The sequence below is a fragment of the Chironomus tepperi genome, unplaced genomic scaffold (assembly GCF_022539635.2).
Source record: "Chironomus tepperi strain 1889 unplaced genomic scaffold, CSIRO-AGI_Ctep_v1 contig_269, whole genome shotgun sequence".
Taxonomy (NCBI): Eukaryota; Metazoa; Arthropoda; class Insecta; order Diptera; family Chironomidae; genus Chironomus; species Chironomus tepperi.
The window spans coordinates 304,468-316,532 of record NW_027226391.1 but is presented as its reverse complement, the minus strand read 5'-3'; the positions used below and the strand labels follow the sequence as shown (position 1 = coordinate 316,532).

The 12,065-nt window shown below is 30.0% G+C and overlaps 2 protein-coding genes across 2 annotated transcripts; one reads left to right on the top strand and one right to left on the bottom strand.

Moving 5' to 3' along the window:
- Positions 1–11: 11 nt before the first annotated feature.
- Positions 12–656, bottom strand: LOC139091975 (ubiquitin-fold modifier-conjugating enzyme 1-like). The gene is made up of 3 exons (XM_070642237.1): positions 498–656; positions 311–442; positions 12–254 (listed from the first exon to the last, which is right to left on the bottom strand). The coding sequence occupies exons 1-3, from the start codon at positions 618–620 to the stop codon at positions 12–14; spliced, it is 498 nt and encodes a 165-aa protein (XP_070498338.1). The 5' UTR covers positions 621–656.
- A 176-nt stretch (positions 657–832) lies between these two features.
- Positions 833–10,930, top strand: LOC139091964 (uncharacterized). Its single transcript, XM_070642223.1, has 4 exons — positions 833–1,163; positions 1,843–2,022; positions 2,562–3,026; positions 8,861–10,930. The coding sequence occupies exons 1-4, from the start codon at positions 993–995 to the stop codon at positions 9,026–9,028; spliced, it is 984 nt and encodes a 327-aa protein (XP_070498324.1). The 5' UTR covers positions 833–992; the 3' UTR covers positions 9,029–10,930.
- Positions 10,931–12,065: the final 1,135 nt, after the last annotated feature.

Genomic DNA, 12,065 nt, shown 5'->3' with positions numbered 1-12,065 from the left:
CGTTACGAAATTTATGTATTGCTTTTAGCTTTTATTAAGCCTTTATCAACCATTTCTGGTATTTCCACTGCTAACCAAGGAGATAATCCAAGAGCTAATAAATGCGCAATTCCAAACTTTCCATTGCTCTTAATCCATAATGGATTAAAATGCGTGGTAAGGCATACTTTTCCACCTCTATACATTTTCGCTGTCTTTCCATCTAATTCAGGAATCTCAAGCTCCACAGCTGTCATTGGATAAGTTACTAGAATCTGTAATGATTATCTAGATTATTACAAAATTAAATGACTGAAATCTGTATAGAAACCTCAAATTGCAGTTTAAATTCATATCGCTGGAACTTGTACATAAACCAGCATGTTCCATGCCATTTAGTACCATCAGCATTACTCTCAATTCTAAACCAATCAGAATCATTAGCTTTGTTAATTTCTACATACTACAAATGATTATAATCAGCATAAAGGATAAATTATGATAATTAAGCAAATTACTTTGATAAGTGCTTGATATTCTTCCTTTAATCTTTGAATCCACAGCTTCTTATCTCGTGGCGATGCTCTTGTGTGCATAAGTGGAATATTTTGTATCACTTTACTAAAATTTATGTCAACCATTGCTTGTTTAATACAGAAATTTAATTAAATTAATCTTTTTGTGTAAATCACAGTTGGCTAATCCAAGTTATTGTGCAATTTTTCCTATGGAACAAGTTGGGGTCGTTCATGAATGACGTCATTAATTTAGGGATGATGGTGAAGGAATTTTTCATTTAATTTAAGGGAGGGTTTAGGAATATACGTCATTTTGAAATGAAGTTCCAATGTTTTTGCGGAAAAATTCTTTTATATCGAGGAAAAAGTCGTCAGTTATGCTTTAGACAGTGATCTGAACGGACCTAAAAGTGACTTTTTTCGTTGATTGACAAAAAGTCTGTTTATTTATGTTTCGCGTTTAAAAGAGAATATATATTTTTAAAGTTAAAAAACATGGAAATTGTGATGCAAAATATAAATTTGTCAATTAATTTTATCGAAATTGATGATGAGGAAGTGCAATTTGATTGGCTGGATGACAAGTTTAATGAAAGGCTAAAGGAATTAATTAATGATTTTAAGAAATGTACTGACAGCGGTGATAAAATTTCGTTATATGATGAAGTAAGTCAGGTGAAATTAAATCAATAAATTACATTATCTTGACATTTCGTTATCCTTTTTCAATCTATTTTATTTATTTACCTTTATGTTCTATAATTTCCTCTCATATCTCATTTTCCTTCTCAATTCAATTTATGCATATAGGTACGATATATGTTTTAATAAACCAACCTCCGACATAGATTCATTTCATGTGTTGAAACATTGCCAAATATTCATGTTTGATGTCTTATGTTGCTATTCCTCATGTCAAAAGTTGTGTTAATTAAATTCAGCACTTTAGCCTTTATTCAAATCGGTTATTGATGATAAAAAAAAATAAAAAATATAGCATAAACATAAAAAGCTCATTATTTAAATTGAAAAAGTTTCATCCATGAATAAACTGATAAGAAAAATGTTGAAAAACAACAGAGAAAAATTATTAAATCCTTTAATTAATACTTTACTTCTGTTTAAGTTCAAGTGAGATCTTACTGGTTGATGGAAAGTAATGGTTGGGAAAAAATAATAATAACAATCTTTGAGAAAAATATCATTATGGCAGTAGAATTATCGGATTATCGTCCTTCATGCTGAAAATACTCATTTACATCTTAAATTTAATATTTTTCATCTCTTCTCCCCATCAACGATTTTCCTTATTTTTTACTCATAAAAAATTATGTCTATCTTACAGATTATTCAGATTGTAAGAGGTCAATTGAAATCAATGGATACAGTTGGGCAAATCCTTGATATTATGAAATTTAGTGTTAAGATGCTACTCGTTGAAAACTCTGTAGGCGATATTGGAATTATTCTGCTCAATGAAATTTTTCAATTGCTACCGAAGAATTGGGAAGAAGATCCAGTGAAGGTTTGTACAACAACAACTTTATTTTTATTTCCTTCCTCCTTTTTGAGTTCAATGCAAATACGCGAAAAAATATTCATTTGAGTAGTTTCTATTTGTATTCGCTTATGTGCTCTTGAGATATATAAAAACATAGTATTGACTTTAAGGCAATCTCGCGAAGTTTTATGGCTCAGTTTTACGACTGTTTACAGGAGCCGTTATCATAAATTTTTGAATATTTACTTAAAGACTGGAGATTTGTTCATATAATTTGAGTTCATCTCAGTTCAGTTCAGGTGATTTGTATTAAAATTTAAATTTTTGAAAACCGTTGAGAATCAAAATTTAAATAATCCTTAAATCACCAAAAATATTGATTTGTTTGGACACAAAGTCGCTTCAGGTCAAATCTCCTGCCTGTGATGGTTGATTTGCATGTTTTTTCGACATGAACAAACGTTTATGTATTAATATTCCAATTTTATTCATCCATTTCTTTTTACATCGCGTGCATGCATAGTACAAGTCAATTATAGATCATTTTGTTTAAACGTTTACAGGTTCACTTGATAACGAAAACAGTTTATGAAACTTTAAATCAGGACTTCAACAACACATTTTTTATACTAACAAAAATGATCAATTTTAATAGATTAGGCTTCTACATAGCCTTAACATTATTCTGGTCACTCTATTTACACTTCTTCAAGAAAGATACTCATCATTATTACAAGATGTATGATGTTAACAAATTCTTCAAATTATTACAATTACATGAAAAGGATGCAGATGACACAAAAATGGAACTGGGCACAATTTTTCAACTGTTGTTATTGATTTCCATCTATCAAAGTTACGTGCTTAGAAATAATGATAATTTATCTGATAAGCATAACGTTTTTCATGACGTCTTCAAAGTATCACCGCACGATTTAGAGAAATTAAAGACATATTTATCAAAAATGAAGACACTGATTGAAATTCGCTATCCTGTTAACTCAAATCAAAATACTGACGCCTTAATGGTAAGTATAAAAAAATATAAATTATATAAGCAAATTTGCCTATTATGTGGAAAAAGCTTGAAATGACATGCAAGACATGACAAATAGCATAGGCTGTGTATTGTGTGTCGTGTGAAAAAAAGGGAGAAGGAAACACCAAAGCGGGAAAAAAAATATAAATGTAAAAGATGAGAAATATTCATCTCAAGTACACGATGTAAAAAAGCTTTTAAAAGTAGCAAGGAAGCAAGCTCATCATATATACATAGACATAATACGCGAAAGCATTTAGATATTTACATTCGTGCCAGTTTTTATGTTTCTTTAATACTTAAATACATAAGAATGAGATGAAGTGGAGAGAAAGAATGAATTTATCGACGATTTTTCGGGTTGATAACGTGGGAAGAAGACGAAGAAAATAGCATCCTTACGGATCTGATGCTAAATTTAAATCTAAAAATTATGCAAATGCATGAACGAGCAATGAATTTGTTCCCTTTGTTTTATGCAATATGATTTTTAAAAAATAATAATAGTAATTCCCAGCGCGACAATCTACGATTATTTTTTTATTCCGTACGCGTCACATTACTGAGAAATAGAATTTTCTTCTCCATTGACTACACACCCCATTCCAATACGAAACTCTCACAATTGAATGATAACGATGACAGAACAAATAACATCTCTTTGCATGCCTTGTATGGTGTTACGTAAAAATAGCAGCAAAACAAATCAGATTCTTGTTATACATACCTCAAACCACACTGCTGTGCCTGTCTCTTTTTCTTATCACATTCAATCTGATTTCAATGCCTTTTTCTCTTCTTATCTATGGTTTTATGTTGATGATAGGCTTCCGAATTATTTTATTTTTTATTTTTCAATAGAACCACACACAAAATGTAAATGCTTGAAACGTGCAAAACAATTGTCATGAAAATAATATTTTATTTTCAACCCTAAACACATGATATTGTTTATTTTTTTGTTTCTTTTGTGTGAACAAAAAGATAATCTGTGGTCGATGGATGGCATGAAGTCACTAGCATTCAATTTATCATTCCATTTACTGTATCGTTACTGTGGTAAATAGTTTTACGGATAACCATTTGAACTTTTTATTCAATACAAAAGTATTTTTTTTGTTACATATTTTATTGTACAGAGCAGATTTGGCTAAAGTTTGAGATCTGGAACATTGTAGCTTCTGGTAGCTTCGAGTGTTATGTTTTTGTGCTCATTTGCAATAAATCGAAATTGAATACAGCTTGATATTTACAGAATAAATAAGTATCGTACGATATCGGAGATCTTATCTAGCTTTCTGTTGATTATTTCGACTCAATTTTATGTGTTTTCTTTCTTTAAGGACAATTTCCTTACAAGGTTTTAAAGAGAAAAATTTATGATTGTTTGCTGCACTGAAAGCTCTGTTCGAAAAGCTCAAAATTAAGTAAAGGCTTTTTACCGGTATTACGGAATTTGAATTTTTCTGCTTCATTTTTGAATAGTTTGCTTCTTTTGTTCTAAATAAACTGAAAGTACAGCTCGAAAAGCGTAAAATTTAATTAAAACCAGTTTTTTAACGGTTTTCTAAGATTTACAAGATTTAAATTTTTCCGCTTCTCTTTTGAATTAACTGCATCTTTTGTTCTAAATACTGTTAAAGCTCAAAGAAGATGCGAATTTTAAACTCAAGTCACAAAAGTTCAAAATTTTGAAATACGTTTAAAAGACACAAAGAGATTTTCTTCAGAAAAGATCATTAATCCTGAATGCAGTTGTTAAGCAATCTCAAAAACAGCTGTAAAACATGCATTTACACGACCATCTAATTAATCAATGACTAAATCATTCTCGTCATTGCACCATAAAATTAGTTCAACTTTACATTGCAGCAAGTAATATTCTAGCAACGAAAAAAATCTTGTTAACTTTTAATACTAAGTGTAGCATGACATACAAAACCAGCATATGCTTCACAAAGTCTGCTTTACATCAAAGGGCATTGAAACTTTTGTTATACAAAGAGAAAATTGTGGAATAATAATTTAAGTTTTTCATTCTTTGGCACATATTTTTGTGGGTGGGAACAAACTAAGTCAAATATTCAGTCATTATTGTGCTGATGTGTTATTTTCCACACTGTTTACGTGTGTAATATAACGTAATGTCATACACATGACATTTTATATTGTCCTTGAAATTGTAGCAAAAAAAATGAAATAAAAAAGTTTTTCTTTCATTTTTCTCTCGGTTCATTCATTCAGGCATGAAGTTTCCTTCTTATATATTTTCCTTTTGATTGTCAAATAACAGACTTCTTTGCAACTTTTTTTTTCTTACACATTCAATTCCTTCTGTGAATGAAATAAAAACGAGGCAGGCGAGAGATGGCAAAAAAAAGGAAAAAGGAACTGAAAAAATATACGAAATTGAGATAAAAAGCACTTATATGATGCTGACGGTTGATAGGTTTTTTTTCTCCTCATATTATGACTTTTCCTGTGCTTTTTTTTTCCTTTGTTGCTTGTCATAGTTTCGGTTGAGGAAGCACTCGATGTGTTAAGAAGCTACACACACATGCAAATCATCCAAAAAAGAAGCAAGTGGGTTTTAAAATAAGGGATGAAAAAAAAAGCACAATTGTTATGGTTTTATAAACAACAAATTAAGTGCTTTAAGAAATGTTTTGCTAAAAGCTCTTAATGACTTCTTCAGATTCTTTTGTGGATGGTAAAAAAGAGTATTTAAAAATAAATATACGCCTGAGGAATTAAGTATTTTATTTTATTAGTGTTAACAAGGTGGTATGGGAATGGAAAATTTGTAGGAAAATCCTTTGAGAATTAGTTTTATTATTGCAATTTGGAAATTATAAGCTAAAATAAGCTGGTGGGATTTTCCCACTAGACTTCAATTTATGACAGTAACACAAGTAATAAAGTCTCATTTTCGAGTGAATAAATACATCTTGTTCAGGATGGGTCGATGAATCTTTGATGTTATTGGTTTTTATTGTTTTATGATTCTATTTACTTTTTGGCTTAATCCTCAGTTGAGGTATAAATTACTGCAGTATCTAAAGCAATAATTTTCTTAGTTTTTCCGTCAAAAGAAGCAAAACATTGAAAGCTTTAGCGTCCAAAGAAGCAAAACATTGTAAGCTTTTTGGTCCAAAGAAGCAAAACATTGTAAGCTTTTTGATCCAAAGAAGCAAAACATTGAAAGCTTTTTCGTTCAAAGAAGCAAAACATTGGGATCTTTTATGTCCGAAGAAGCAAAACATTGTAAGCTTTTGCGTCCAAGGAAGCAAAACATTCGAAGCTTTCGCGTTAAAAGAAGCAAAGCTTTCTATGCTTTTGCGTCAAAAAGGACATGTTTTGAATCACCTGAAGCAGAAAGATTGATTCTTCCACATCAATTGAAACAAAAAATATAAAAAAATTAAAAAGATCATATGTATCAGCCTAATTTTACTTATTGACACATCCTTGACATCTAGTAAAATAATAATGAAGCAGAAGAAAGGGTCGACGAAGTAACATTTGACATCAACACAGGCAGCAAACAGTGAACTTGCTTTTCCGCCTTTTTTTGTTGGCAAGACTTTTTGTCGCCAGTTCCTTTACGATTAATGGACTTTTTTTTTGGAGCTCTTTTTTCTTCATTTTGAGTCAACATGTAAGGGGCGAAAATAAAGAAAGCAAAAGCACAAAAAAGAAAAGATTGTGGATGAAGTAGCTACATTGGCATGCAGATAACAGCCGTAGAGACATAATAATAAAAATCATGATCATAAATATGTTTTGAGAAATCATAAATTTTAGATACAGAACATTTTTATGGTGCTTTATATCAAATATATATATAATTCCAGGGTAAACGGAAAGTGTCCTGCTTTTAGCAAATCAATTTTAGCAGTGTCCTGCTTTTAGCACTTATGTTTGAATTTTAAAAAACCGTTAAAAATTATCACAAATAAAAATTGATTTCTTCTTGAGTTTAAAACATTTAACTAAATTTTTACGGTTAATTTGTTAATAACTTTCAGAAATAATGCCAATATACTTGATTAATTCAGCAAAAATCAACAAAAATTATCATTAAAAATTTTATATTTTTACCGTTATTTTTTTATTCAAATATCCGGTGCTAAAAAACGTACAAATTCTTGCAAAACCATACAAAAATAACTGTCAGTTTTTCTATTCGTTTACCCTGGATATAATTTCATGCCACCGACTGTGGTCACCTATCATAGTAGACATATACATTGTTGCTGTTGGTGCTGTTTTTTTTCCCCACTAGTCATATGTATGCAAACAAAGTCAATTTGGGGATAATAAAATTCAGTGTGTATGACTGACTATACATGTTTATGAATATATTTTGCGGTAAAATTATGAATATGGGGTCGTGTGCCAGTGACGTCCTTGATGTGGTTTTCGACCATACTCACCTTTAACCTTTAGAAGAACTGGGTCAAGATGACTCAAGTCGAATTTGAGTTCTGATCTTTACTATCCACATGAGTGGATGTTGATAACGTCATAGCCGTACGCAATCACTTGTCGAGGGTAGTTGAAAATTTATATGTATCCGTGCTGAACACACAAATGACTGAAGATAATAACGTTTTCATTATTATGTCATAAATTGAATTACATTATTAAAAAAGTTTTTCTTTTGAAAGCCATTAATGTAATAGTATCATACTAAGTAGTAGTCAGTCGAGAGAGCACCAACCGCATATCTTGAATTTTCTTGTAAAGAACTGGGTAATGGATATGAATTTTAAGTGAGTCAATTTGTTAACTAATTGGAACGCATTTAGATCTCAGTGGAAATTTTGATGATAAAATAAACTGATTGAATAAGAAAATTTACAGTAATGATGTGACTACTCATACTGCTCTTTATAAAGCATAAGTAGTCGTTATGTTGAACGACTCTCGTTTCTTATTTGATTTTACGTAAGAAAGCTAACAGAGATCTATTAGAGTGGAAATCCGAGATCGTTTATTTAATATTTGCTACGTTTGACTTTAAGGCACATCTATGGTTTCTGATTTTGTTTTCGAGAGCTTCCTTGTCGACTTTAGAATGCTTCATTTTAAAGTGAAATTTCATATTGTTGCTGAATTCAATTGAAATTGCTAAGACGCAGTGATTTGGAATTGAATTGGAATTTTTCTGATGGAAGCGTTGAAACTTCAAAAGAGTTCATGCATGAAATGCTCGTTTGTGTGCTTTCAATCAAGGTTGAATACACAAGAATTACAACTTTTAATATCTGCTAAATCAGATTTGAATTTTTAACGGATCTCATAAATTTGAATTTCTAATGTTCATCACAAATTTGAATTTTTGCGTCTCTCAAGTTCAAAAAATTTTGAATTCGTAATAACCGTTATTTTGACAAATTAAAGATAATGACAGTCCTTAACGACGTAAAGCTACTATTTGGCCCATGATGTATTATTAAGTGAATTAGTTACGATTTATTAACATCGTCGATACAAAAACGATAAACAAATAATGAGTATGAGCACAGTCAAAATGACTAATAAGCCATGCTGATTAAAGATAAATTGCTCCGTACGAAAGGCTTTTTTACATCGCTTATGGAAAAAAAAATTACACAAAATTTTTCCTTCAATGAAAGCTTTTTCGACATTATTTGACTTTAATTTTCATTTCCATTCTAATTCATAATTTTCTTTTCTTTCCTTCTCGCTACATTCAACATTCGCTACGGACGATATCACGCGCGTTCATTTTCTTGATATTAAATATGGATAAAACACGTACAACAAAAAAAAATATACTAAAACTGAAAATGACAGTTGGTGGAATTTCTAGAATCAGATTTAATCAGGAACACTAATCAGGATGGCAATCAACAATCGTCGATTGAACGAAAAACAATTGAAAATTCACACGATGATGCTATTGTTGTAGATGTGGATAGTGTAGGAAGAGACGATGAAGTAGGTGATGTACAAGATGAATAAATATACGGGCAAGCCCACGTCGACAACATCCTTGACAAAAGGATTACATAAAGTGATAAATCTCGATAAATCTTTTATTCTTTTATTTTTGTTCTATATACTCAAATATTCTATTGTTAGACATTCTGTTTTTTATCATTTTCCATAAGGAGAGGCTTAAAGTGATGATAAAGATGAGAATATAAAAAATAAATGAGAACTATTATGGATAATAAAAAAAAAAAAAGTAACAAAAGAGGAAAAACCCCATAAGGTCATGATATTTAGATAGATATAGATAGTTGAAATACGTTATCAAATAATGTATATTATTATATACTTATGCACACCTTAGCTTCCCATCTATTCTTCAAGAGAGATTAATGTCAGTTTGTTTCCTTTAGGGGCTGCTATATATATATCATTTCCTTGAAGCTATTTTATCAGATATTCTCAAGGTGTTGAGCTGCTCTAGTTTTTATTTAAATTATTTACCACGATTTTGCACAAAAGCATTGTGAGGTTTCCGACCATAACAGATATGATAATTTTTATTTTTAAAAATAAGTTTCTATCGATTTTATAAAACAAAAAAGTCATTAAAAGTTATGAATGATAAAAATATTGCTCATAAAATAGACTTGAAGAAGACCGAAATCTAATTTAAAGAATGTTTTCATCATAAAAATTGTTTTTGGATGGTCAGAGAGAGAATTTCAAAATATATAAAATATTAAGTATATAGAATTAAGTAAATGTTATTGACGATATCCAAAGATTAACTAAATCCTAGGATTAAAAGTTGGAATTAGTTTAATCCATGGATTAAAAATATTATTTAATTTAACTACTAAAAATGTTGAAATATTGTGATGATTAGCATATAGTTTTACCAAAAAGCCTTAAATTTCCAATAGTTCCGCTTCTGAATAACAATTTTTAGTGCTTTTTATTTGAAACTCAATAAAAAGAAATCTGATATGGGTTAGATATAATAGTCTGTAAATACAAAGCTCAGCTTTGAATTGAACCGATTTGCCTTTCCTTTATATAGATTTTTTGAGTCTATTTGTTGATCTAGTCACCAGATGACATGGACGACTCTCATTTTATGTTGGCTTGAAGCAATTTTTCTTTGATTGAATTTTCTCTGATGTTTTTACGATTTAGAGTATATTTTAAAGTCTTCATCTTGTTGATAAGATGCTAAGCTTGAAGCAAACAGCATACATATATCCCACATGCTTTTGTACAAGTCGAACTTAAAATTCATCGAAGATGGTGAAGGAAATTCTCTGAAACCTTTAATCGGTTTAATGCTCGTATAAAATTCATGACTTTCCATACGGATAGACTTCATTTCATGGATTAAAGTGGATAAAACCTTAGCAAAACAATTGAACAGCTTACGTCACGTTTACTTGTAAAATGCGTATAGTTCTTTAAGAAAATCTGACAAAATTTCCTCAACTGCTTCACTCTCTTTTATTATATTGTCAATAAAATCGGAGTATATTCGCCATATATTTATATTTATACGATTTTTTGACTGATGCTTATTATATTTCACATAAACATATTTCTTCTGTTTTTATTATGGTTCCAAACTTTTTTTCTGGTTTATTTTATTGCTATTCAAAAGTTCGTAAAACGAACATAATAGAATGTTTACTTTAATGCATGAATAGAAAATTGCTACACGTTATTAACTTCTTCATGCATTCATTCAATTTATTGTGTGAAAAGGAAAGGAACGGGTGAAAAGGAAAAAGGAAATCAAAAAACTAATGTAAATGTAATAAATCATGACCGAGAATCGAGCATTTTTCATGCATATACACCTGCATTGAAATTAAATGATTTTTCAAAATTTAACGGTCAAAAAAAATTCAAAATGCAACGACCAAAAATGATTCAAGATTTAACGGCCAAAAAATATTCGAGATCTATCGATAAAAAATGATTCAAAATTTAACGGTCAAAAATTAATCAAAATTTAACGGATAAAAAATATTCAAAATTTAACGGATCAAAAAAATCCAAATTCTAACAGTCAAAAATTATTCGAATTCTAACGGTCAAAAATATATTGAAAAGTCCAAATCCTGCTACAGCTTTTCATCAATTAATTTGTAAAGCTACCCCCAATGTAGACATAACAAGTACACTCTATGTATGAAAATGAAGCGAATAAATAAGTTTTTTTGTAAATTCATGCTGATTGACTTTGAATGAAAATTCAATTTTCCATCCTACTCAATCTATATTTACATTTTGTTGTTGTTGGACATTATCATAAATAAATGGATGGGTGACGTCAATGACAGGACATTCATTCATTCATTTAATTAGAAATTCTTTGTTTGTAGTTGAAAAGGAACCATTAAGCGTTTCGGAAGTTAATGATGATTGACGGCGTGAATGGTGGCAAATATATAAAATATATGCAATGTCGTATGTATATGTTCATGTCACAGTGAAATGAATCAACATTTTTTTTTTTTCGGGTAGAAATACAAATTTTTACTTTCATCCGTTTGATGTATCCAGTAGTAGTGTTGAAATTAAAAGAAGTCGTTATTTACTAGTCAAACGCATGAAATGAATTGATTATACTTTTAGGGCAGAGTTGCCAGACAGGTCCCTGGCACAGGCAAAAACTGTACAATTTCTTGATAATTTGTATGGTTTTGTAAGAAGAATTATCAGGAATTTGTAAGGTTTTTGTCTATGCCAGGTGTCTGTTTCGCAACTCTGCTTCTTTAGGCATCCACGAGTGCTTATATACCTAATAAATCATATGATAAATGAAAAATTGTTGCTTCAATTAAGTAAGACGAATAATCATTAGTAGAAAAAGACCCAAAAAAAAAACAAGAAATTGTAATCCACCTCTCTTGAACTGAGCATTGTTATCCTTATAATACTTATTATTATTGATGGACATCCACTGTAACTTGTTCTTATGAGCCAAAACAAAAAAAAGTAAAGAAAAATAAAGGAAATTCCCGCTAATAATAAAAACCTCCATAGATGATTAAGGAAATTTTTATATATA

What these genes read in the sequence shown, in the direction of transcription:
- LOC139091975 (XM_070642237.1), bottom strand. Translation starts at nt 620, where the DNA reads ATGGTTGACATAAATTTTAGTAAAGTGATACAAAATATTCCACTTATG. An exon ending in AATATCAAGCACTTATCAAA is followed by an intron (nt 443 to 497) that starts GTAATTTGCTTA and finishes AATCATTTGTAG; the next exon opens with TATGTAGAAATTAACAAAGC. An exon ending in AATTTAAACTGCAATTTGAG is followed by an intron (nt 255 to 310) that starts GTTTCTATACAG and finishes TAATCATTACAG; the next exon opens with ATTCTAGTAACTTATCCAAT.
- LOC139091964 (XM_070642223.1), top strand. Translation starts at nt 993, where the DNA reads ATGGAAATTGTGATGCAAAATATAAATTTGTCAATTAATTTTATCGAA. An exon ending in AAATTTCGTTATATGATGAA is followed by an intron (nt 1,164 to 1,842) that starts GTAAGTCAGGTG and finishes TCTATCTTACAG; the next exon opens with ATTATTCAGATTGTAAGAGG. An exon ending in AAAATACTGACGCCTTAATG is followed by an intron (nt 3,027 to 8,860) that starts GTAAGTATAAAA and finishes TGAAAATGACAG; the next exon opens with TTGGTGGAATTTCTAGAATC.